Source organism: Muscardinus avellanarius (assembly GCF_963383645.1).
Source record: "Muscardinus avellanarius genome assembly, chromosome: 10".
In the NCBI taxonomy this organism is placed as follows: Eukaryota; Metazoa; Chordata; class Mammalia; order Rodentia; family Gliridae; genus Muscardinus; species Muscardinus avellanarius.
In genome coordinates this window covers 59,886,432-59,914,391 of record NC_137796.1, presented here as the reverse complement: position 1 = coordinate 59,914,391, position 27,960 = coordinate 59,886,432, and the positions used below count along the sequence as shown (strand labels likewise).

Genomic DNA, 27,960 nt, shown 5'->3' with positions numbered 1-27,960 from the left:
ATGTCAGCCTAATCATTCACCAGGAGACTCACTCTGCAACTGAGAGTGGTCTGCTGCTCCTCTGGGTGCATCAGAATGATGCACAGTAAACAAGTCACAGAGGCAGCAGGTGACAGGTGGATAGTGTCATCTGGGAGAAGTCCTGTCACTCTGTTGCAGATATACAGTCCTGGCTGCTCAGATGCTGCGTTTGTGAGATGCTGCACTGTCTCAGGATGCCTGCTGCCTGAGGAGAAGAGAAGCAGGTAGGAAGACCTGTATTATTAGATGATCTTTCTAGCATTTCAGTACACCTGTATTTTTTCTGTCTGATTGACACTACCCCCTTTCCCTTCATATGTTTTTTTTTTTTTTACTATTTGCATTATTTCACTTCTTCAATACTTTATTTAATCTGTTATAGCTCTCCAAATCTGTCTTGGCATTCAGTCCTGGTGTTCAATCAATTAAGACTTGTTTTAAAACTCTGTCACACATTTTCGAAATTGAATCTGGACATTGTGAGCTTACTATGAACACATATTTGAAAAGTCTATACCACAAACAGGTGTAAGTTTTTCATATTTAGCTATTTCTTTATGCTTTCTGCATTTTCAGTAACTCAGTCATAGTTAATTATCTTTGAAATAATTTCCATTAAATTTCATGGATTTATTAATTTATTTATTATTTTACTTATTTGTTTTTGGCACTAAAGATTGAACCCAGCAACATTCTATCACTAAACTAGATGCCAGCACTTGTGAAACAGAGGATCTCCCTGAGGTGCTGAGGCTGGCTCTGAGCCTGCCATCTTCCTGTTTCAGCCTCCTAATCACTGGCATTATAGGCATGTGCCACTAGGTCTGGATAAATGGCATCATTATTAAATGATGTTTAAAGTTGGTTTTATGATGACTCTGCAGTTTTCCTTCACAAAATTTAACCTGCCTAAGATCAAATATAGTGCTATTCTTTTCAATTATTATAGACTTGTACTTTCTTTCTTTCTTTTTTTTTTTTTTTTTTTGCAGGTCTGGAGATGGAACCCAAGGGCATTTGACCTCCGAGCTACACCTCTTGCCCATTTTTTAAAAATTCTTTATTTTGAAACAGGGTCTCACTGAGTTGCGGAGGGCCTCACTAAGTAGCTGAGGCTGTCTGCAAACCATGATCCTCCGGTCTCAGCCTCCCAAATGCTGGGATTACAAGCGTGCGCCACCACGTTTGTCTAAATTGTACTTTCTTTATGGGCCAAAAGAATCTCGATAATCTTTCAATATTTAACTACAATGAGGGTATTTTTTACATTGTTAATATTTTATAAGATAAACTCCCTCTTTTGTAAAATCATAAAATTTTAAGTATTTAAATATTCTCCACTAGCCGGGGCCGGGTTGCGGGACTCTGGGCCCCGGGCAGAACTGCGCTTAGCACGCCAGACCCCTGGAGAAACCGGGCCCAGTAAGACGCTGGGTTCCGGGCGGGGGTCAGGCGGGGCACGCCAGCTGGGGCCAGGGTCGTGGGACCCTGGGCCCCAGGCAGAGTAGTGCGGATCACTCTGGACCCATGGGGAAACCGACAGGGTTACAGTGCTACTGAGTACCTGATCCCACTACCTCCTCAAACCACATATACTGTCTTCTCTTATTTAAAAAAAAAAAAAGGAACAGAAAAAGAAAAAGAAAAATATCGGAGAGGAGGTTTCAAGCCGTTATGGATGCCAGGACACTGGAGATGCAGACAAAACTTATCTAAATGCACTGGAACTTATGGAAAAATTCCCCGTGAAAGAGGACTGCTATTTCTCTACATTGTTAAGAATCTCGGACATCACCTGTAAGGAGAGAGTTTAGCGGCGGTGTTGAAAGAGGTCTCTGCAATGGTGGTGGAGACTTGTATTCAGGAGAAGCAGAAACCGGATCCTACCAACCTTATTTTTTTGGAGAAATTACACCAAATGTCGAATGCTACCATCACGCATGCATGTTTAGGAACACTGGACAACATTCAGAGTGGAAAAAGGGCCTGGGAAGGATTTGAAATGATGGAGGCAGTGGCAATGGCAGTGGCCAGTACTCAGGGGAGGCAGACATCTGATACATTACAACTGGAACCTTTTAAATAATAAGCACAGAGACAGTGATCGGAACCTGCTGAGGGGTTAGGTGGGCGCCGAGGCCAGTGGCCGACATTGGAGCTTGCTGTGAGGCACGGCCACTACTGAGGCCTCCGTGGCCGGGATTGGAGCCTGCCGAGCGGTTAGACCAATGCTGGGGCCAGCGAGGCCGGCATCGGAGCCTGCCATGAGGCAAGGCTGGTGCTGGGGCCTCCGAGGTCAGGTCTGGAACCTGCTGAGGGGTTAGGCCGGTGCTGGGGCCAGCGAGGCCGGCATCAGAGCCTGCCGTGAGGCAAGGCCGGTACTGGGGCCTCCGAGGCCAGGATAAGAGCCTGCCGAGGGGTTAGGCCGGTGCTGGGGTCAGCGAGGCCAGCATCGGAGCCTGCTGTGAGGCAAGGCCGGTGCTGGGGCCTCCGAGGACGGGACCGGAGCCTGCCGAGGGGTTAGGCCGGTGCTGGGGCCAGCGAGGCTGGCATCGGAGACTGCCATGAGGCAAGGCTGGTACTGGGGCCTCCGAGGCCGGGATAAGAGCCTGCCGAGGGGTTAGGCCGGTGCTGGGGCCAGTGAGGCTGGCATCGAATCCTACTGTGAGGCAAGGCCAGTTCTGGGGCCTCCGAGGCCAGGATAAGAGCCTGTAGAAGGGTTAGGCTGGTGCTGGGGCCAGCGAGGCCGGCACCGGAGCCCGCCATGAGGCAAGGCCGGTACTGGGGCCTCTGAGGCCGGGATTGGAGCCTGCTGAAGGGTTAGACCGGAGCTGGGGGCAGTGAAGCCGGCATCGGAGTCTGCCATGAGGCAAGGCCGGTACTGGGGCCTCCGAGGCCAGGATAAGAGCCTGCTGAGGGGTTAGGCCAGTGCTAGGGCCAGCGAGGGTGGCATCAGAGCCTGCCGTGAGGCAAGGCCGGTGCTGGGGCCTCCAAGGCCGGGATCGGAGCCTGCCTTTAGGCAAGGCTGGTACTGGGGCCTCCTAGGCCAGGATAAGAGCCTGCCGAGGGGTTAGGCTGGTGCTGGGGCCAGCGAGGCGGGCATCGGAGCCTGCCGTGAGGCAAGGCCGGTGCTGGGGCCTCCGAGGCCGGGATCAGAGCCTGCCTTGAGGCAAGGCCGGTACTGGGGCCTCCAAGGTCGGGATAAGAGCCTGCCGAGGGGTTAGGCCGGTGCTGGGGCCAGCGAGGCTGGCATCAGAGCCTGCCATGAGGCATGACCAGTGCTGGGGCCTCCAAGGCCGAGATTGGAGCCTGCCGAGGGGTTAGGCCGGTGCTGGGGCCTCCAAGGCCAGGATCGGAGCCTGCCGTGAGGCAAGGCCGGTACTGGGGCCTCCAAGGACGGGATAAGAGCCTGCCGAGAGGTTAGGCCGGTGCTGGGGCCACTGAGGCCGTCATCGGAGCCTGCCATAAGGCAAGGCCGGTGCTGGGGCCTCCAAGGCCGGTATCGGAGCCTGCCTTAAGGCAAGGCCGGTACTGGGGTCTCCGAGGCCAGGATAAGAACCTGCCGAGGGGTTAGGCCAGTGCTGGGGCCAGCGAGGCCGGAATTGGAGCCTGCTGTAAGGCAAGGCCGGTGCTGGGGCCTCCAAGGCCGGGATCGGAGCCTGCCTTGAGGCAAGGCCGGTACCGGGGCATCCGAGGCTGGGATAAGAGCCTGCCGAGGGGTTAGGCTGGTGCTGGGGCCAGCGAGGCCGGCATTGGAGCCTGCCATAAGGCAAGGCCGGTGCTGGGGCCTCCAAGGTCGGGATCGGAGCCTGCCAAGGGGTTAGGCTGGTGCTGGGGCCAGCGAGGCCGGCATTGGAGCCTGCCGTGAGGCAAGGCTGATACTGGGGCCTCCGAGGCCAGGATAAGAGCCTGATGAGGGGTTAGGCCGGTGCTGGAGCCAGTGAGGCTGGCATCGCAGCCTGCCGTGAGTCATGGCAGGTGCTGGGACCTCCAAGGCCAGTATCGGAGCCGGCCAAGAGGTTAGGCCGGTGCTGGGGCCAGCGAGGCCGGCATTGGAGCCTGCCATAAGGCAAGGCCGGTACTGGGGCCTCCGAGGCCAGGATAAGAGCCTGCCGAGGGGTTAGGCCGGTGCTGGGGCCAGCAAGGCCGGCATCGGAGCCTGCCGTGAGGCTAGGCCGGTGCTGGGGCCTCCGAGGCCAGGATCGGAGCCTGCTGAGGGGTTAGGCTGGTGCTGGGGCCAGCGAGGCCGGCACCGGAGCATGCCATGAGGCAAGGCCGGTACTGGGGCCTCCGAGGCCGGGATTGGAGCCTGCCTTGAGGCAAGGCCGGTACTGGGACCTCCGAGGCCGGGATAACAACCTGCTGAAGGGCTAGACCTGTGCTGGGGCCAGCGAGGCCGGCATCGGAGCCTGCCGTGTGGTGAGGCCAGCATCGGAGCCTGCCGTGAGGCATGGCCAGTGCTGGGGCCTCCTAGGCCGGGAACAGAACCTGCCGAGGGGTTAGGCCGGTGCTGGGGCCAACGAGGCCGGCATTGGAGCCTGCCGTGAGGCTAGGCTGGTGCTGGGGCCTCTGAGGCCGGGATTGGAATCCTGTCAAGGGGTTAGGCTGGTGCAGGGGCCAATGGCCAGTATCGGAGCCTGCTGTGAGGCAAGGCCACTCCTGCGGCCTCCAAGGCCGGGACCTCTAAAACGCAGGAGGTACATAAACAAACGAATCAAAGTAAAACGCCAAAGAAGCGTGGGATGGAGGGAGGGGGAGGGAATGGGATGGGGGCTGGAGGAGGGCTAATTGGATGATGTGTGCTTGTATATCCTCTCATGTCTTGTACTCCAATGTGATTGATATATGACTACAATGCACCAATTTAAAAAATAAATTAATTAATTAAAAAAATCTCAAGGGGAACACATAAATTTAAGACTGTAATAAAAATAAATAAATAAATATTCTCCACCTTGTCACATGATTTTATATGTCTGTTGATATTGATAGTTTATTTTTTTCTCCTTGCATCTTCTATTTTGGGCAATAATATGAATGCAGTTTCTATCATTACACCTACTTACATTTTTTTGTGTGCAGTACTGGGAATTGACCCCAGGGACATTTTACCTCTGAGATACACACTCGGCCCTATTTTTTATTCTTTATTTTTTGAAACAGGATCTCATTGAGTTGCAAAGGGCCTCACTAAGTAACTGAGGCTGGTGGTGAACCATGATCTTCCTGTCTCAGCCTCCCAAATGCTGGAATTAAAAGCATGTGCCACTATGCCCAGCTTGCATTTTTTAATAATTCCCTTGCTCTATTGTTTGGGTCTTTTGGCAGAGCAAAGAGATTTTATAACTATTTTTTGTTGATTGTTTCTCATTTAGATCGGGAAGTTCATGTTCTCCTCAGCAGACTTTTCAAACTACATATGTGTCATTTTGCTACCTAGGTCATGCTAACTTCACAGTGTTATTACAGAAAGCTCTTTCTCCTGTTCTTAAAACTCTGCATAGATGCTTGCTTCTGGTGTGTGTAGCTGTCCTACCTTGGATTTCCTGTGGACTGATTTTCCCACTATATGCAGTTTCATCCTGGGAACCTTGCACTTTCATGAAGTCCTGCAGTTCTCAGCTCTTCTATGGTAAGTTGTATCTTCTAGGAATCTATTCACATCTCTCCAATTTCCAAATTTGCTGACATAGTTAATAACAATAGATTTATCAGAGCCTGCCGAGGGGTTAGGCCAGTGCTGGGGCCAGCGAGGCTGGGATTGGAGCCTGCCATGAGGCAAGGCTGATGCTGGGGCCTCTGAGGCTGGGATCAGAGCCTGCTGAGGGGTTAGGCTGGTGCCGGGGCCACTGGCCAGCATCGGAGCTTTCTGTGAGGCAAAGCCACTATTGAGGCCTCTGAGGCCAGGATCGGAGCCTGCCGTGAGGCAAGACCGGTGCTGGGGCCTCCGAGGCTGGGATTGGAGCCTGCCGAGGGGTTAGGCCGGTGCTGGGGCCAGCGAGGCTGGGATTGGAGCCTGCTGCGAGGCAAGGCCGGTGCTGGGGCCTCCGAGGCCGGGATCGGAGCCTGCTGAGGGGTTAGGCCAGTGCTGGGGCCAACGGCCAGCATCGGAGCCTTCCATGAGGCAAGGCCGTTATTGAGGCCTCCGAGGCCAGGATCGGAGCCTGCCAAGGGGTTAGGCCAGTGCTGGGGCCAGCGAGGCCGGGATCGAAGCCTGACACGAGGAAGGCTGATGCTGGGGCCTCCGAGGCTTGGATCGGAGCCTGCCGAGGGGTTAGGCCAATGCCGAGGCCATCGGCTAGCATTGGAGCCTGCTGTGAGGCCAGGCCAGTGCTGGGGCCTCCAAGGCCGGGATCGGAGCCAGCTGAGGGGTTAGGCCAGTGTCGGGGCCAGCGATGCCAGAACCAGGGCCTCCCATGAGGCAAAGCTGCTGCTTGAGCCAGCAAGGTCTGATCAGTCCACCGGGTAGCCAGGCCACAACTGGGGCCATCAAGAGTGGGATCAGTATTTGCAACGCGGCATGCACAGAGAAATGTCGCAGAAAATTAAAACCAGATGCTTCTCCTAATCAGCAATAACTAGGAGGAAACGGGCAACAGGAAGAGGTCGAGCTATAGAAAGAGCCCTATAGTGAAGCAATTAAGGTGACCAATCAGAGGGTATGGAATAGGGGAGGATGGAGCCTCTTTAAAAAGCAGGAGGTACATAAACATATGTATCAAAGTTAATCACCAAACAAGCATGGGATTGAGGGAGGGGAAGGGAATGGGATGGGGACTGGATGAGAGCTAATTGGATGATGTGTGCTTGTATATCCTCTCAAGTCTTATATTCCAATGTGATGTATGATTACAATGCACCAATAAAAATAAATTAAAAAAACCAATAGATTTTAACAAATATGCAGTTTATCAGATGCTAGTACTACATTTAATCATGATCATATCTTTCCTTTTTGTTTGGCAGTAGTACAGTCTCTCCAGAGGTGTGTACAATGTATTATTCTTTTATTTTTTATTTTTTATTTTTTATTGGTGCAATGTATTCATACATCATAATGGTATAAAGAAAATATTTTTGTAGACATACATGCACACATCGCCCAGTTAGCTCCTATCCGATCCCCACCCCGTTCCCTACCCATCCCTCCTTCCCATGCTTGGCTTAGTAGTTGACATCTAGTTTTATAGCAATTTATCCAATATTAATGATGATAAACTCACAAAACAGTTTCATTTGTCTGATACCAAGCTTTGGATGACTAAAAGATAACAGTTCAATATTTCTTTTTGCTTTCTTTCTTACCAGAGAATATTTTTTTCTTTTCTTTTTTTTAGGTGAAGCTATCATACATTTATTTATTTATTTTTCAGAAAAATCTATCCTGATATGGAATATGGACTCTAGATACCCAAAACAATCTCAAAGAAGAACAAAGCTAGAAAATGTATATTTTCTGATTTCAAACCATATAAAGCTACAAAAATTGAAACAGTGTAGTACTGTTCCAGATGCAGATATATAAACCATTGGAGTTAAATAAATGCCTAGAGATAAATTCTTCCATATATTGTCAAGTTATTTTTGACAAGGTTTCCACGAACATTTGGTGGAGGAAATAATAATCTTTTAACTAAATATTGTTGAAAAATAATAATTACATGAAAAAGAATAAAATTGGACCCTTACCTAACATATTTACAAATATTAACTCAAAATAGATAAAAGACCTAAATATAAATCTTAAGATTATAAACTTTTAGAAGAAAATCTGGGTCATAAAACCTCACAACATTGAAATTGGCAGTGATTTCTTGGGTATGATTTCAATGGCGCAGGCAACAAAAGGGTAAATAAACTCCCCAAAAAATAAAAAAAATGTTGTATATCCAAAGACAATGTAAACAGAGTTAAAAGTTACTGATAGAATGGGATAAAATATTTCCAAATGCTATATCTGAAGGTATATTAATATTCCAACTAGAAATCCTAAAAATTAGCAACAATAAAAGCAAACAATACAATTTAGAGATAGGTAAAAGACTAACATAAATAATGAATCTCCACAGATAACCAATCTTAGTTGTCTGTTGGATGGAAAATCTTGATTCTCTGGTTCTGGTGTGTGTTACCTATTTCTTCTTTGTAGTTAATCTCTGAGTATTTTCTCTAGCGCTGGTTTTGAAGACATAAATTCCTTCAGTTTCTGTATGTCGTGGAAGCTTCTTATTTCCCCATCTTATTTGATAGAAAGTTTTGCTGGGTAGGAAATTTTTGGCTGGAATTTGTTTTCTTTCAGAGTTTGGAATATGTTACTCCAAGCCCTTCTGGCTCTCATGACTTGGTTAGGGAAGTCTGGAGTGATTCTATTTGGTTTGCCTCTGAATGTCACTTGGCCCTTTGTTTTTGTTGCCTTTAAGATTCTCTGCTTGGCTTCCACAGTGGTCATTTTGACAATTACGTGGCATGGGGATCCTCTTCTCTGATCCTCTCTAACGGGAGTTCTATAAGTTTCCTGGACCTGTGTATCGACCTCTTGCTCTATGTTTGGAAAATTTTCTGCTATTATTTCCTTGAAAAGATTGTTAATCCCTTTGGTTTCACCTTCTTTTCTCTCCTCTATTCCAATTATTCTTAGGTTAGCTCTCTTAAAATGGGCCCATATTTCTTCAATGTTTGGAAAATTTTCTGCTATTATTTCCTTGAAAAGATTGTTAATCCCTTTGGTTTCACCTTCTTTTCTCTCCTCTATTCCAATTATTCTTAGGTTAGCTCTCTTAAAATGGGCCCATATTTCTTCAATGTCAGATTCCTGCTGTCGAATTGTTTTTTCTAAATTAGAAACTATGCGTTCATTTTTTGAATGATCATCTTCTAGGAGTGAGATTCTATTCTCCATGTGGTCTAATCAGTTGTTTGTACTCTGAATTGAGGCCTTTACTTCATTAATTGCATCCTTTATCTCTCTTTGGCTCTCTCTGAATTCTTTTTGAAACAGCTCTATTATTTCTACAGTTATTTTCCTGATCTGATCTTCTATAAATCTTTGCATTTTTGTTTTATCAGGTTCTGATGTTGTGGGGTTGTGGGCATTCATTGCTCCATTGTTATTCCTCTTTCCCATGATTTCGGAAGTTTGTGCCTTCTCTGGGTTCTTCCCTGGGTCACTACAATTTCACTTAAGGTGCTGTGGATCTCGAGACTGTGGTATCTCAGTTCCCACTACTCCTCTACTGGGTTGTATCGCAGAGTCTCAGACCCTGGGAGTCAATCGAGGCTGCTTTAGACCATGAGGGGTGCCAGGTTGGGCATTCTCCTATGGTGTAATATCTCTGCCACCACCACTCCCCCACTGGGTCAAGTCCCTGAGAGTACAGTACTGGGATTTCTCCTCTAGGGGCCACAATTTGACTCACTGTTGAGTGCGTAGATGGAGCTGTAGTGGACTCGGTGAATTCGCTGCTGCTGCCGCCGGTGGCAATATGGCGCCGCTGCTATGCCCTCGGCCGTGAGGCTGGCGTATTTCTTTTTTGTTTTTGAACTCCACTCTGGGTCCCTGCAGGGTACGCTGAGCCCAGCCCCTGGGAGCTTTAGGTGCTCTCTGCGCGAGAAATCTGCCAAATCCCGCCCAGCTGTTCCGCAGTGGCTCACCTTGGCTCGCTGTCTGCCGCTCCTCTCTGGAGCTTGGTGGGCTGTTGAGTGCGTTGGTCTGGTGCCATCCGGTGAGCTCGCCACTGCCGCCAGCAGTAAGGCACTGCTGCCGCGTTCTCGGACGTGAGGCCATTGTATCTCCTCACTGGTTTCTGAGCTCCGTTATGAGTTCCCTTCCTCTCTGGAGCCTGGTGCTGCAAGGCAAAATGGCGCCCGCCACTTCACGCCATGGCTCCGGCTGCAGCACTGCGGTCTGGTTTCTGGTGTCTCGTTTTTCCAGCCCTCTTTTTCTCTGTCCCTTAAAATTACATTTTTGTTTCTCTGCTGATGGTGTTTTCTGGCTATGAAAGGCGCTGATTTTGTGGTAATAGAGATTGGTTGTTAGCGGGGCTCGTAAGCCCCGTTTTGCTCCATCGCCATCTTCCCGGAAGTCCAATGTATTATTCTTAATGACTGACTTTGACCTTGTTTTTTCTTTTCATTTTTAGTTTTCTGATATTACTTTCCTTTAATTCATACAAATTTTCTTTTTTTTGTTATACATATTCTAATGTCATTGTTTCCTAAAAGGGTTTTTACTTGGTCTTCATATTTCCTTCCAGAATGAACATTCCATAAGGCATTTGCATGATATAATTTTATTTGCTATGTGATAAGTAAGAAGTATTTTGAACACATTGAGGAACTGGTGTGTTTTTATAGCACAATTATTTTTATAACTCACAATTATTGTATTAAGATTAATCTTTGTGTCACTTTAACTCTTGAATCTTGTTGACTGCCAGTTCAGCACTAGTTGTATAGTTATGTTTATTACAAATTGGGTGCTAGAGAAAGGATGCTGGTTATTTTTTAGTCACTCTGTGTGTAAACTTTTATGGCGAGTAGGTAGAAAGTGTGAATTGCCTCGGCCAATTATTTATGTCTTGACATTCATATGCCAGTTCTTTTAATTATTAAATCTTTGATTATCTGGATCTAGGGACACACCTGTAATCTCAGTATTTCTGAGGCTGAGATAGATGGATTGCAGATTTGTAGACATCCTAAGCAACTTATGGAGGACATCTACAATTTAGTGAGAACCTGTTTCAAAATAAAAAATAAACTGGGAATGGTGGCTCGCAACTGTTATTCCAGGACTCAAGAGGCTGAGACAGAAGGATTGCAAGTTTGAAGCCAACATCAGAAACTTAGTGAGACCTTAAGCAATTTAGTAAGACTCTGTGTCAAACTAAAAGAATTTTAAAATATGACTGGGGAGTAGCTCAGATATAGAATGCATCTGAGTTCAACCCCCAGTACCACAAAAACAAAAAACAATAAATAAATAAATAAAAATAAAACATAAGGCTGATATGTAGCTCAGAGGTAGAATGTCCCTGGGTTCAATCCCCAGTATAAAACACACACACACACACACACACACACACACACACACACACACACACTTCAGTTAGAAGGTTAAATCTTCCATTGTGTTCTGTTCAATATCTTTTAATTTTTAAATAAGGTTCTGTTAAGCTGCTGAGAGTCTCACTAAGTTACTGAGACTGTCCTTGAACCTATGGTCCCCCGTCTCAGGTTCCCATGTACTGGTATTACAGATGCATGCCACCACATCTCAGCTTAGTTATCCATGCTTTATTTTGTACACTGATGCTGTGTGTATGTGAGTTTAGACATTTAGAACTTGTACTTTAATGGGATGGTTTTCTCTATGCTCAGTAATTCTGCTCCTGTTTTATTTGATGTCACTGAGGTAAAACAACTTTCTGTTGGTTAGTTTTTAGTTTGTCATCTCCTATATTTTATTTTTAAAATGTCCATGTCTTTGTCATTGGAGATGAGCCTTATAAAGCAGATGTAAGGGCCTTGAATTCAGGAAAGCTATGCAGGTCTTGGGTTCTTGTAAACATGCCAGCCTCTGCTATCAGTGTCCGCACACTCTGTCTCCATGGCATTGCTCATGAGCTATGTGTGGGTTTTATTAAAATGACAATTTACTGACAGCACCTAGGTATTGTCCAGTCTTCCATTCTCTGCCTTTATTTAGTCCATTTTCATTTTAAAAGTTGATTCCAGTTTAATAGTGGTCAAAATGGTAAATAATGACAATTTTTGTATTGAGCTCCAGGGTGTTCTACCATCAAGCTACACCTTCAGGCTTTTTATTTTTTAAATAAAATCCTCCTGCCTCAACTTTCCATGTACTGGGATTACAGGTGTGTGCCCCCACACCCACCTTAGTTATTCAATGTTTTATATCAGACACTGATGCGGTGTACAAAAGGGTCTCACGAAGTTGTTGAGAGCTTCCTAAGTTGCTGAGGCTGTCCTTGAACCTGCCATTTCCCTTTTCAGCAGTTCTCATACTGGGTTTATAGGCATATGCCACCATAATTGGCTGAGTAACTCTCTTCCTGAATGTCAAAAGTAGTGCATGTTATTCTGTGAGGATTCTGGATGGTGTTCTCTTCCACTGTAGAGCTTCCATTCTCTCCTTTGCTTGTCCAGTGTGAGTCTGATACCACTTATCCAATCATACTGTGCAATGTTGAGGGTGTTTATTCTTAGATAAGGAAATGTTTTGCTATGCAGGGCCTCTTACCCAGAGCAGGAGGAAATCTTTACATACACAGAAAAACATTTTGATTATTAAGGGCAGGTGTGTGGATCAAGAAAGAAAGACGACAGAAGAGAGAATTCACTAGTAAAAAGTGACATGGGCCATTGGTTCTGTAAACTTTGAAACTCTTGGAGAAAATATGAATGTTCAGAAAGCTTAAAAGTAAACCTGAAAGAGTCATGTTGCATATTATAGAGAGAATGCACCATGCACCGTGTGCATGCATGTTTCTGGCACTCTCAACCCTACTGTGATGAATGGTTGTAATGCACCAATCAGATCATATAAGATAAACAGACAAAAATGCCTTTTCAAACATGACAGTATGACCATCATGGCCAACCATATCAAGCCACAGTTTCAAACAATTCAAACTCCTAAAATCTAAATTGCAAAGTAGCTACAAAGAACAAATGAGATTGTGGAGGAATAATCCTCCAAAATTGTGGATGTTTGATACACAATTTGAATGCAGCTCCCTCAACTAGGTAATGAGGGAATTGTTGTAGTGGAGATGGGAAGCTAAAGTAGAGAGTTTTGGTGAAAACTATAACTTGGTGTAGCCCGAGAATATTCTTGTACTGATGTTACGGTTAGATACAAACTGTTCCCAGGAGAGTTTATGTATAATGTTCAGAATTGATGTGATTAAGCCATGATGGTTGTAATCTCCTCAGTGTATAAACTCTTTGTCATGGAAATACTGGATGGTAACCAAGGCCCTGGGGGTGTGGCCTAAGGGATTTTGCTTTTGTCTTTGAATCTCTTTATTTTATGCTTGTTCTCTCCCTCTCTCTCTCTCTCTCTCTCTCTCTCTCTCTCTCTCTCTCTCTCTCTCCCTCTCTCTGCTTCCCATCACTACAGTGATCTAGCTTTACATGGACCAAACCCCAAATCTCCCAAAACTGAGGAAATAAATCTTCCTTCCTCTAAGATCTATGTTTATTATAGCAGTGAAAATGTTGACTGAGACAATAGGCCTTTTTTTTTTTAATATGGAGACACACATGGAATTAACTAGAACTCCAATGAGTAATAAAGACTATTTTTATAGGTGCATTATAATCGTGCCTCATACTGAGGAACAGAGTGATGGGGACATACATACACACAACTTATGGAGCATTCTTCCCCAGGTCAACCCTCTCTCCCCTGCTGCATCTATGTCTTTCAGATTGGCAAGGGTAGTTTAACATACATACAGAGCATTATTTCAACTGTTACCTTTGTTGCATTATGGCTTTGTGTTTACCATATATTACCTTTAGGATTATGAGGTAGGTTTCTTCAATCTCTAAATTCTTCAGAATTTTTATGATAAAAGTGTTTGGGATTTTGTCAATCCTTTCTTCATATCTATTCAGATGATTGTGATTTTTGTCTTTGGCTCTATTAATGTGGTGGGTTGCATGTATTGATTTGCATATGTTGAACCAGCCTTTACTCCCTGGAGTAAAGTCAACTTAGCCATGGTATACTATTTTCTTGATGTAGTTTTGAATGTGAATTGTTAGTATTTTATTAAGAACATTTTATCTATGTTCATCAGTGATATTTGTCTGTAGTTTTCCTTGCTCAGGATATCTTCATTAGCCTATGTTTTCTTTATCCTCTTGATTCAGTTAGGTAACTTGTGTGTATCTAGAAATTTACCACTTCTTCTAGGCTTTCCAGTTTATTGGAGTATAACTTTTCAAAAAATTTCAGCTGGACACGGTGGCACATGCTTGTAATCCCAGCACGTGGGAGGCTGAGACAATAGGATTGCAAGTCACAGACAGCCTCAGCTAATTAGTGAGGCCCTTTGCAATGCAATGAGAACCTGTTTCAAAATAAAGAATAAAAAAGTGGGTTGAAGGTGTAACTCAGAGGAAGAATGTCACTAAATTCCATCCTCAGTACCACAAAAGAAACTTTATTCTAGTAATTCTTTTTTTTTTTTTTTGTGGTACTGGGGTTCCTGGAAGCCCTTCTACCTCGGGGCTACACTCCCAGACCTATTTTTACATTTTCATTTTGGAAACAGGGTCTCCTAAGCCAGCGCGCGGCTGGCTTTGAGCCTGTGCGATCCTCCTGTCTCCGCCTCCCAAGCGTGGGGATTACAAGCGTGCGCCACCACGCCTTGATTTCTACAATATCTGTGATGATATTGTCTTTGTCATCTTTTATCCTATAAATTTAGTTCTATTCTCTTTCTCTTTGGTTGGCTAAGCATTTATCATCTTATTTTTCTAAGAAACCATTTTTTGTTTTACGTATCCTTTTGGATTTTTTTTGTTTTCATTCTTGTTTTGCTGGTTTTTTTTCTATTTCTTAATTTTTGCTCTGATTTTGGTTATTCCCTGATTTCTACTAGCTTTGGGGTAAATTTTTCTTGTTTTTCATGGGCTTGAGTGGCATCACTACATAATTTATTTGAAGTCTTTCTGTTTTTCTTATGTAGGTGCTCAAAGCTATAGATTTTTCTCTTTTATTTATTTATTTATTTTTATTTTTTATTTTTATTTTTATTTGTTGGTGGTACTGGGGTTCCTGGAAGCCCTTCTACCTCCGGGCTACACGCCCAGACCTATTTTATATTTTTGAAACAGGGTCTCTTACGCCAGTGCGGCTGGCTTCGAACCTGCGCGATCCTCCTGTCTCTGCCTCCCAAGCGCGGGGATTACAAGCATGCGCCACCATGCCCGGCAGATTTTTCTCTTAACAAGACTTTTATGGTGTCCCATACATTTGGTAAGTTTTGTCTTTCATTAGTCTAGAAATTTTTTATGTTTTTTCCTTTATTTAAAATTCTCTGATTAGATTTCCCTTTAGTAGTGTATCATTCAATTTCCATGTGTTTCTGTGATTCTTCTCAATATTAATGTTGCTGATCTCTACTTTCAATCCAATATGATCTGAAAGAATGCAAAAATTATATCAACTTTTTTGAATTAGTGACCTCTAATTTGGAGAAGCCTCCACAGTCAGCTGAGAAGAATGTTATTCAGATGTTGTTGGTCTTATCTTTGAAGGTTTTTATTTCTTGGTCAATTTTAAACTGTTGTATTCCTGGATGTAGCAATCTTGATTGGAAGTTATTATCCCTAAGGGCTTGATATGCATCATCCCATACCCTCCTGACTTTCAGAAGGGCAGGACTACTGAAGTAATTCTTATTGTTTTACCACTGAATGTCACCTGGCCTTCTGCTCTGAATGCATTTAGTATTCTCTTTTTAGTCTCTATACTACACATTTTGATCATAACGAGGCATGAATACAATCTTTTTTGACCTTGTGTATTTTGTGTTCTAAATATCTTCTATACATGAATGTCCATATTATTTTTTTATGTTTGAAAAATTTTTTGATATTACTTTCTTGGAAGAGATTCTTAATGCCCTTTGTTTCTGACTCTACACCTTCTTCAATGTCAATTACTCTTATATATGAAAGGGTTGGTCCATGGATTGTGGGATATTTAGCAGTAATCTTTGCTTCTACCATTTGTATGTTAATACCTGAGCACCAAGTTGTGAGAACAAAAAAATGTGTCAGGGCCCTGATGGTTAACTCGAGTTGGGAGGGGAGGCAGAAAGTCTCACATGAAAACTGTTGTGTCAGATGACTATGCAATGATCGTGGACTCAGAGAAACTCATTGAGCAAACACCACTCCAAGAAAAATTCAAGTTCACATGATGATTTGTGTTAGAAGAATAAAGTTCTTTAAGTGTTAGACCATAGAAACTTAGGGAATGGAGTATTAACACTTGATGGAATTCTACTTCACCATAAAAAATAATAAAACTCAAGCTGGGAGTGGTGATGCACGCTTGTAATCCCAGCATTCGGGAGGCTGGGACCTGAGGATCACAGTTCACGGGCAGCCTCAGCTACTCAGTGAGGCCCTCCACAACTTAGTGAGACCCTGTTTCAATTAGAGAAAAGAAAAACTAGGGCAGGGCAGGTGTAGCTCGAAGGTCGAATGCCCCTTTGTTCCTTCCCCACACCGTAAAAAAATAAAGAATAATAAAACTCTAATTTTCAGAAAAATGGATAAAACTAGAGAGTATTCTGATCAGTGAGATCAGCTAATCTCAGGAAGTAAAGGGTTGTGTTTTATTTTCTTATGTGGAAGCTAGAGAAAAAGTAGTAAACAACTGGGGTACTAAGTAATGTGGAGACATACCTATAGAAGAGTGAGAATGGATTGTGGGAGAGTGTTGGAGAGGGGAAAAAGGAAAATTGAAGAAAGAAACAATAATACAGTCACAATACATGCATATATTACAATCAACTTTGCTAACTTGTATGGGGAGAAATGAGTGGGGAAGTGGGCTGGGCTGTGAAAGGAAATACACCAAGAGCTGTGTGCATGTTTTTATGGAACTGGACCTCACTATATAATTATAGTGCACTAATACAATTATTTTAAAGCATAAACAAGAAATAAAACATAGAAAATATAATCTGATACTTTGAAAAAATGCCTTATAACATGCAAATTTGTCTTTCATGTGAAACAATGTGTCCTGTTAAATACACCATAATGCCATGATTTAGCATTGAATTCCACCTTCATTTTTTTTTTTACCTTTTACTGAGATATAATATTCTCAAGAATCCCTGAAGTCCACGTTGTAGAGATGTAACATCTGGTCCTAAAATTCATATATTTTGGACATTTTATCACCCTTCACTCCTCCATAACTATCAATAAGTACATTCTTCTACAAGAGTCACATGTCAAACTAATTTTGTGATATAATTGTTTTTTATTGTAGGCTAATTTATCTAAAATATCAATAAGTTAATAATACCTCCACCAGTGTTGGAGATATAGTTCAGTGGTTCAGCATTTTACCTGTAGGTTTAGTTGCCTGCGGAAAACCTCATAATCTCTAGTATATAAACACAGCATTAATCTAGGGTTTTGACAATATGAAAATCCTAAATATTGTTTTGTAAATCATACATGGGGTTCTCCTTTTACAAGATGTTCTAATACTACATTAAAAATTTTGAGATATTCCCGAACCATGAGTGCCAGCTCTGGTGCTGCCAACTTCAGCAATGCAGCCCCAAGAAATCTGCCCCAAGTAATCCTAGAACTTGAAGTGCAGAATGCGGCAGCAGAGCTCCAACATCTTAAGTGACAGCACCATGCTTCAAGGACACAGAAAAAGATCCAAAAGCCAGTGCACTCCCCAGAGGCAGCACCCGCAGAGGCACACCATGTCCTCCAGAGACTCAACAGCAAAACTTTTCTTTTTTTCCCTTACTGTATCTCCTTGTTTTATATTCAATCTGTTTCATATCTCCATACTTAAATGCAAACTACAAGAGTGCTACTATCTAACTTTCTCTCATTTTCAACTGGATACTAACTTATTATACTTAAATTCTTACCCAACCTAATCATATCCTTTACTTTACTCAACTCCTGTACCCATCACCCCAGCTTCTACTCCCTTACACAAACTTCACCATTGAAAAAAATCACTGATTACCTGCTGATACCTCTAAATTCCTACTACTAAGATAGGATCAGACAGAATACCCACAGAATCACACACAAAAGAGAAGATGCCAAGGCATCAGAAAAAAAGTCTGAGAACCTTGAAAATATGAGAACTAGAAACAGTGAGGAAATAAGGGAAATTACAAATACCAACCTACAAGAAATGCAAGAAGGAGAATTCCAAATCCTAATCATTAATATGCTGAAAGACCTCACAGCAAGAGCACAGAAAATGAAAGAGGAAATGGAGACATAAAAAAGAATCAGAAAGAGGTGGTATTAAATGAAAGAGTCAATAAATGAAATGAAGACAGCAATAAAAAGAAATTATGGAAAATTAGATGAAATGAAAAATAGGATAACACTGTTAGAAGACAGTCCACTCAAAACTGAAAGCACAGTCAACAACATACAGAAGTCATTACAGCAACAAAACCTAAACATCCAACAATTATGGGACAACATGAAACATCCTAACTTATAGATAAAAGGCTTTGAAGAAGGGATAGAGGTACAGATCAAAGGTATTTGTAATCTCTTCAGAGAAATAACTTCAGAGAATCTTTCAAACATGGAAAGAGACTTGGACATACATGTTCAGGAGACATACAGAACACTGTTAAGGCAAGATCTAAGAAAGACCTCACGACACCATGTACTAATCAAAATGACCAACATAGAGGCCAAAGAAAAAATATTAAAATCAGTGAGAAAACAAAAGAATGGGTGACATATAGGGGCAAAACAATAAAAATCACCCCAGACCATTCAATCTAAGTCATGAATGCCAGGAGAGACTGGTATGATATAATCCAGACCCTAGAATAAAACAACATCAAACCAAAAGTGTCGTATTCAGCAAGGTTATTATTCAAAATTGATGAAGAAACAAGTGTTTTGAGATAAGCAGAATCTCAAAAAATTCATGAATATAAAGCCAACACTAGAGAAAATACTTAAAGAAATACACCATAAAGAAGAAAAAAGAAGCAAATTTCAGAACCAGAGAAGAGATGAAGTTGATCAGTGGGACAACTAAGTAAAGAAGAAATAACAGTATATCAAACAGAAGATAAAACACAAAATGACAAGAAACTAAAATCAGATTTCAATAATACCTGAACATCAAAGGACTTAACTCACCAATTAAAAGACATGGACTGGCAATGTGGAATAAAACACATAATTGGAATATAGGCTGCTTGCAAGAAACTCACCTTACAGCCAAAGACATTCTTAGACTGAAAGTGAAAGGATGGAAAAAGATATATCACGTTAATGGAGACCAAAACCTGGCAGAGGTAGCAATGTTGATATACAACAAAACAGACTTTAAGCTAAAACACATCAGAAGGGACAAAGCAGGGCACATCCTCTTATTAAAAGGAACAATCCACCAAGAAGAAATAATTATAGTAAATTTAGTTTATGCTCCAAATGTGGGTGCACCCACATTTGTAAAGCAAACCCTTCAGGACACCGGATACTAAATAGACCCAAATACAATACTATTGGGAGACTTCAACTTACTTCTCATGACACTAGGTTGATGTTCAAGGCAAAAGATGAGTAAAGACTCTTCAGAACTAAAGAAAACTATAAACCAAATGAACCTAATAGACATATATAGAATATTTCAACTAGGAACAGCAAAGTACATATTCTTCTCAGCAGCCCATGGAACCTTCTCCAAAATAGATCACATCCTGGGCCACAAAGCAAGCACCAGAAAATTAAAAAGATGTAATATAACTCCCTGTATCTTTTCAGACCACAATGGAATGAAAGTAGAAATCAACAACAGAAAGACTAAAAGAAACTATTTACATACTTAGAGACTGAATGATACACTATTGAATGATGAGTGGGTAAGATCAGAAATAAGGGAAGAAATAAAGAAATTCCATACCAAAATTTATGGGATGCTTTGAAGGTGTTGTTTAGAGGAATATTTATAGCATTGAGTGCCCACATAAGAAGAACTGAGAGTTGACAATAAACAACCTAATGACACATCTCAAGGACCTAGAAAAACTGCAACAGTCTAATCCCAAAGCCAGAAGAAGGCAGGAAATTATTAAAATCAGAGCAGAAATAAATAAAGTAGAGAATAAAAAACAATTCAAAGAATCAACAAAACAAAGAGCTAGTTCTTTGAAATGATTAAGAAAAGGGACAAACCCCCGACCAACCTAACCAAAAGAAAGAAAGAATCAACTCAAATCGTTAAAATCCAAAATGAAAAAGGAGACATCACCACAGACAGTGGGAAAATTGAAAGGATTATCAGAAACTATTTTGAAAATTTATACTGCAATAGACTGGAAAACATGAAAGAAGTTGATACATTTCTAAGCACATATAGCCTACCTAAATTGAACCAAGAGGACATAGCAAGCCTAACCCAACCAATGGCAAGCAAAGAAATAGAAACAGCAATATAAATTCTGCCATCAAAGAAAAGCCATGGCCCTGATGGATTTCCAGTTGAATTCTACAAAACCTTCAGTGAAGACTGATCCCAATACTTCACAACTTGTTATAAGAAATTGAAAGAGATGGAATTTTCCCAGATTTCATCTATGAGGCCAACATCACATTAATACCAAAACCAAATAAAGATACCTCAAGGAAGGAAATTACAGACCAATATCCTTGATGAACATAGATTAAAAAATTCTAAATAAAACACAACTATATGCATTCAAAACCATATCAAGAGAATTGTACACCACGATCAAGTTGGTTTCATTCCAGAAAAACAAGACTGGTTCAACATATGAAAATCAATACATGTTATTCACCACATAAATAGAACTGAGAACAAAAACCACATGATCATATCAATAGATGCTGAAAGAGTATTTGACAAAGTCCAACACCCATTCATGTTAAAAACACTAAAGAAAATTGGAATATAAGGAACAACATATCTCAAAATCATAAAGGCAATATACAATAAACCCAAAGTCGACATCATATTGAATGAGGAGAGACTGCAAGAATTTTTTCTAAAATCAGGAAAAAGACAAGGATGCCCACTATCACCACTCCTTTTCAATATAGTCCTCAAGACCTTTGCCACAGCAATAAGACAAGAAAAGGATATCAAAGGAATTCAAATAGGAAGAGAGGAATTAAAACTATCCTTGTTTGCTGGGTGTAGTGGCATATACTTGTAATCCAAGCATTCAGGAGGCAGAGACTGGAGGATGGCAGTTCACCAACAGCCTAAACTACTTAGCGAGGCCCTTTGCAACTCAACAAGATTCTGTCTTGGGGTGTTTCTGGGAAGTAGAATGCCCCTTCCTGGGTTCAACCACCACCCAATACCACCAAAAAACAAAGGAGGAGGAGGAGGAGGAGGAGGAGGAGGAGGAGGAGGAGGAGGAGGAGGAGGAGAAAAAATGACTCCATGTAGCCATATGACTCAATTTCTTTATTGAAAGTGGTCAATTTTATTTTTAAAAACCCACAAAAGAAAAGAAGCAAGAATCTCCTTGTGGTGGTTTAGCATTTTGGTCCAGTTGTCTGCACAGGGTTGAGATTTCTATTTTAAAAAACACACACAGAGACACTTAGAGTTAAGAAATCATCATAAACCGTGTGGCTTGAAATGACACAGATTTATTTTACGCTCCAGGAGTCAGAAGTCTGATGTAGTTCTCGTCAGGCTGAGGCCAAGGTGTGGCGGGACTGACTCCTTCTGAGGCCTCTGGGAAGGATCTGTTCCTTGCTTTTGTTTACTTCTAGGGTCACCTCCTTCCCTTAGCCCATGGCCCAGTCTTCCATCTTCAAACTGCATTATTCCAACCTTTACCTCCATAGTCTCTTCAACCCTAAGTCCCCTGTTTCCCTCTCCTGCTCATCCAGATCCTTACGATCCCACTTGGCCCACCTGGAAGACCCAAGAAACCCTCCCCACCACAAGGTCCCATGTAGAGCAGTCAGAGCAACATGCTGGTTAGGCTTCCTCACCTCCTGATAAAACGCACTGGACGATAACTAAGCCTGTCCTTGAAGATGCCATATTGCCCAGCAAGCTGCCATCTTTGTTCTGCTTTGATATATAAACTACACAGGGACTGTTCAGTGTTATATAGAAGTCTCTTGCAGAACTCTCTTGAACTCTGCTGGCTGCCACTAAGTAATGGAGGCAGAAGCTTCCTGTGATCCTTGCACTGCAGCTGAAGTGAAGGCTTGACTCATCCCCCCAGGCACCCCACTTCTGTTTTTTGGACTGAACTGAACATACACAAACCTTCCAGGCTTGGTCAGTTCAACATTCTAGTTTAACCACTGTAGCCTGTTTTGACATGTGTGATAACATGAGCACAGGGTTTAAAAATTAGGACATGGACATTGTTGGGGGTTGTTAGTCTTTCTGCAGCAATATAGTGCTCTGAAAAGACAATTATATTAAGTAAACTCCGTGTGTGTGCGTGTGTGTGTGTGTACTGGGGGTTGAATCCAGGGGATTCTACCTCTAAAATACAAACCCATTCCTATTTTATTTTGAAACAGGGTTTTGCTAAATTGGTGAGGCTGGCCTTGAACCTGCAGTCCTCCTATCTCAGCCAAGGAAAATTCTGTAATCCCAGTACTCTGACCTAACTACTGAGATTCTAGGCAAGCACAATAATACCTGCTGGTGTTTTTATTTTGAAACAGGGTCTCACTAAGTTACCATGTGTTGGCCTCAAACCTGCAATCCTTCTGTCTCAGCCTCCCAAGAATTGGGATTACAGCTGTGCACCACTGCATCTGGCTAGGTAACTTTATTTAAATATAATTTTGGTTTTCCAGATGGACTCTAGACTTACAAATGTTGTACCTGTGCTCAGCCACAGCACTATACCCCCACCTCTTCAGGGAACCTGGATGCTTCAGTAGAAATGAAATCCAGGGTCACCCTCACCTCAGGCCAAGAAATAGCTTACTGTTGCCAGATTTGCTCACTCATTCCAGCTGTGGCCAAGAGCCCTCCCTCAAAAACTCTGCCCCAGCCGGGCGTGGTGGCGCACGCTTGTAATCCCCGCGCTTGGGAGGCAGAGACAGGAGGATCGCGCAGGTTTGAAGCCAGCCGCGCGCGCTGGCTTAGGAGACCCTGTTTCCAAATAAAAATGTAAAAATAGGTCTGGGAGTGTAGCCCGGAGGTAGAAGGGCTTCCAGGAACCCCAGTAACACCAAAGAAAAGAAAAGAAAAGAAAAGAAAAGAAAAGAAAAGAAAAGAAAAGAAAAGAAAAGAAAACTCTGCCCCAAACACCTCAAGCCATTTTTGCTTTTACTGACGTTTCTGCTTGAAGGATTATGATCCTCATCTACCTCCTCAGCCTGCTCCTTGGGCTGTCTCAAAGGCTTCTTATCCCCACCTTTGTGGCCTGCCATCCCTTTCCCAGATACTGCTCAATTTTATTACTTTCTTACATTACATTAGCTGCTTCTCAATTTTATTACTTTCTTACATTAATAAGAAAAGAGGCCAGGTACAGTGGCACATGTCTATAATCCCAATACTCGGGAGGTTGAGACAGGAGGATCGCAGATTTGAAGCTAGCCTCAGCAATTTAGTGACACCCTTAGCAAATTAAGAAGAACGTGTTTCAAAAAATGTTAAAGGCTAGGGGTGAAGCTTGGAGGTTGAATGCTCCTGGGTTCGATCCTCAATACCAAAGAGAGATATGATGTCATCTGACTTACAGTTAGATTGTATCTTTCTATCTTTGTCTATGCCTATATGTTCTCTGGAACAAGGAGTGATCCAAAAGACAAAAAAAAATTATTTATTTTGTGAAAACCTGTCCCAAAGCCATTGACAAACACAGGCACAGAAAGAAACCAGGGCAAATCTCCGAAGAAGACCTGCTCTGTCTTCTTCACTGTCCACCCCCTTTCAACATGTGCTGAGAAATTCAGTCCTTATTATAGGATTCGCTAATCACACATCTACTCAATTCTTTTCCTTCCTTCCTTCCTTCCTTCCTTCCTTCCTTCCTTCCTTCCTTCCTCCCTCCCTCCCTCCCTCCTTCCCTCCCTCCCTCCCTTCTCTCTCTTCCTCTCTCCCTCCCTCCCTCCCTCCCTCCCTCCCTCCCTCCCTCCCTCCCTCCCTCTGTGGTGCAGAGGATTAAACCCAGGAACCTTATATATGTCCCAGCTATATCTCCAGGCCTTCTTATATTTTTATTTTGAAAAAGATTCTTGCTAAGTTTCTGAGGCTGGCCTTGAACACATGATCCTCCTGTCTCAGCCTCCCAATTATAAGAATTACAGACATGTCCCACCACACTCAGATTTGCTATATTCTTAATATAAGGAGAAAAAACACTGCTTTAAGAATGGAAACTTGTTGACCAACATAAATTCTAGAACCAAAGTAATTTCTCTTGATAATAAAAATTTAGTTATATGGCTAAGGGGTGAAAAATAACTTTTTTAAACAAGAAATACTGTAATAGTGTTGAAGGTCTAAGAATCTACAAATTGATCTCTCATTACCAGGCATCTTTACTTAATAAAATCCAGGGAAAATCCGTGTGGACATATCCACTTACCTAATTGTTGTCACAGGGGACAGGTATCTAAAAAAAAATGACAGGATGAATGATTTTTACCCATTTAAAAACTTAATGAAAAACATTATCTGAAATAGAATTTGTATCTGTATGGTACTGGGGATTGAATCTGGGGGAATTCTGCCTCCAAGCCTTACACTCAGCCATTTTTTATTTTATTTTTCATTTTGAAACAGGGTCTTGTAGTTTCTGAGGTTGATCTTGAACTTGCAATCCTCCTGTCTCAGCTTCTTCAGTACTGAGATTATAGCTATGGGCTACGACGCCTGGTTTCAATTTATATTTTAACATTATATTTTCTTATTGCATAAAAATATGGTAAAAAAAAAGAAGAGTGACTTACCTGTTTCACTGACTTTAATAATGTTTTTGACAGGAACTCTCATTTCCTTTATTTTGCTTATGAAAATAGCAAAGTCATTAGGGCTCAGATCAGTCTCTGGAACTGGTGCTTGAATTAGGACAACATTACAAGTGGCTATTTAGTAGAGGTGGGATGGAAAGTCAGTTCCAAAAGAAAAGCCGTCCTTAAACCAGTCACAATAGAGAACAACACATGTTTAAGCAAGTCACAGGGGTGGCGCCTGTCCTCCCTGTGATTAAAGAAACTCTCTTTCTTTTCTTTCCAGAATCCTGCAAGGTCCCTTTTTATGGGGCTCTGAACTCCAGCTGTGTGTGAAGAGGAAAGGAGAAGACACCTTATTTCACAGGTACAGAGGCCAGAGAACCACAACGGGCTTCCTTTCCTCTCCTGGTCTCTTCTCTGAAGCCAAATCCCAGGCAACTGATCCCTGGCTCTCTCTGCTCAGTGGGAAAGGACCAAGTGGACCTGTGACAGTGTCACTGGGAGCCATGGGCAAAATTACCTGTGATGGCAACTTATTTCTCATTTTTCTGCACTCCGCACCTGACTAGTAGGAACACTGAAGAGAGTTTAACCAAGTGTGGTGGCACGCATCTGTAATCCCAGTACTTGGGAGGCTGAGACAGGAGGATCAAAGATTCAAGACTAGCCTCAGCAACTTGGCAAGACTCTTTCAGAAAACTAAACATAAATAAAAAGAGCTTAAAATGTAGTTTGGAGATAAGTTTGACCTCCGGTATCAAAAACTAAAACCAAAATTAAAAGGTCTGAGAGTGTGGATCCAGGGTAGAAGCACCTGGATTTAATCCCCAGTTCAAAATAAATTAGGGGAGGGTTCATTAGGAGAGGGTTATGCAGGATGGGGAGAGTAGAGGGATTTTCCTCCTCAAATAACCAGATTTTCAAGCAAAGTAGTAGGTTGTACCTTTTCTTTCAAATCCTTACGTAGAATTTTCACATGCCTCATTCAGATCTCCTGACCAATTAAATACAGGAGCTGCATCCTCATGATCATCCACCAAGAAGGACAATTGGGGATGTGAGCAGAACCCACTGAGGCCACCTCCTTCCTCCCAAGGGACAGCTTCCATACATACCAAGGGCTAACAGCATGGAGGTCACATCCCCGTCTTCGTTTATGTGAGCCAGAAAAATCAAATTCATCTTCTTGACATGTTCCATAAAAAAGAAATAGCTTTGCCCTGAGTCTGTGAGTGAAAGAGAGATAAACAACCTTGCCTTCATGCTGGAGAAAATCAGCGTGTTGGCATGTGGCATTGAAAAGACATCATCACGCCAGGTGCACTCCTGAGGAATGCGTCCTCAGGGGATCTCATCATTCCATGACCATCAGAGTACACACACCCAAAACTGACAGCTGTGATGTCACTGGGCAACGTAACCTTATGGGATCACTGTCAGATGGCCGGTCACTTGTAAACTGAAGTCCCCGCCATGCAATGCCAGATTCCATTTAAAATAAAAGCATCACACATCGCAGATTATACTTACAGGACATGCTGTACCAGGCATCTTCGGTTTTTGATGCAAAGAGGTTGAATTTTTGGCACGTGAAATTGACCCTTGAAAGCAAAGCAATTTTTGAATTAGTAAAAAAAAAAAAATCACTGAGAATATGTACACAATGGAATTTTACTCAGCCATCAAAAAAAAAAACCACTCAATTACATCATTTTCAGGGAAATGAATGGAACTGGAGGACATTATGCTAAATGAGATTAGTCAGTCACAAAAAATAAGAAATCAGATGCTTTCCCTAATATGTGAGAGTTAGGGAGAAATGGGTCATAGGAGGAATTCTAGATGAAAAAGGAAATCCTATGGAGGAGCAAACAAGACAACCTAAAGGAGGAGAAAGGAGGGGGGAAGAGGAAAATCTCTAAAACATACAATGTACTTAAACGTATCAAAGTCACCACTAAGCCGAGCAAGGGAGGGAGGGTTGTGGAGGGAATGGGGTGGGAATTGGGTAGGGGTTAAATCAGTGATATGTACATGTATGTACACACAAGTTTTTACCCCAATATGATGTATGAATATAATTCACGAATAAAAATTTTTAAAAATCACTGAATTTATTAATTAAAAGAAATACTTATTCAGAGACAGAACCGCATGCCTATAACCTTAGTACTTGGGAGGCTAAGATAGGAGTATTGCAGATTCAAGGCCAGCCTCATCAACTTGGCAAGACCCCCATAAACCTAGCAAGAACCTGTCTCAAAATAAAAAAATAGACCAGGCATGGTAGTACATGCCAGCACTTGGGAAGTTGAGGCAGGAGGATCATGGGTTCAAGGACAGCCTCAGCTATTTAGTGAGGTCTTTAGAAACTTAGTGAGACTGTGTCTCAAAATAAAAAATAAAATAGGGCTGTGAGTATACCTCACAGATAGAACTGCCCTGGGTTCAATACACAATGCAAAAAAAAAAAAAAAAATCTTAACCTTAACCTTTTGCTGTGCAACTGAGTACCCACCTGATATAAAAGGTGATGTTTAAGTCTCCATTAAACATTATGTCCATGCTACGAATATAAAGCCTTAGTGGTCCGTTTTCACTTATCATTTTCTCCCTATTGGCAACCAAGTATATAGAATTCCATCTTGTTGTGAGCTAAAAAAAAAAAAGAATATCCACATGAGATATGTTAGGACACACTTTTTCTGTGCGTTTTTATTTATGAAAAAAACAAACACAACTATTAGATAATAAAGACCTCTGAGGAGCTAGGTGTGGCGGTGCACACCTGCCATTCCAGGATGTGCAAGGCTGAGACAGGAGGTTTGCAGGTTTGAGACGAGCCTTGGCCAACTTAGCAAGATTTCAGCCACCCAGCAAGATCCTGTTAAACAATGAGAAATAAAAAAGCTGGGGGGTCACTCAGAGGTGACCTCATATGCATGGAGTAGACAGTTCCACAAACTACTGTGAACAGTTCTGAGTCACAATTCCAGCAGATTGGTACCTTTCCATTTATATCCCACGTCATGCCATTATCCAAATTCTGGGCAGTACAGGTCAGGCCTAGAGCAAGAGCCCAAAGTAGAACATTCATCCTGACTTAAGTTTCCTTCACGTTTCTTTATCTCCTGTGGATTTATTGCTCTTTGACGAGAAAACCTGACTACTTGGCTTCTTTTATAGGGGTGGTGTGTGGATGTGGCATTCATAGCTGACTGGTTCGTACTTATTTAA

At 42.5% G+C, this 27,960-nt stretch overlaps 1 protein-coding gene across 1 annotated transcript; it reads right to left on the bottom strand.

Moving 5' to 3' along the window:
* Window positions 1-8: 8 nt before the first annotated feature.
* On the bottom strand, window positions 9-27,820 carry LOC308268527 (lipocalin Cav p 3.0101-like; the record flags this gene model as incomplete). The annotated part of the gene is made up of 5 exons (XM_080703648.1): window positions 9-226; window positions 24,721-24,828; window positions 26,254-26,324; window positions 27,242-27,378; window positions 27,731-27,820. 5 exons carry the CDS (start codon window positions 27,818-27,820, stop codon window positions 9-11), a joined length of 624 nt encoding a protein of 207 aa, XP_080559774.1.
* Window positions 27,821-27,960: the final 140 nt, after the last annotated feature.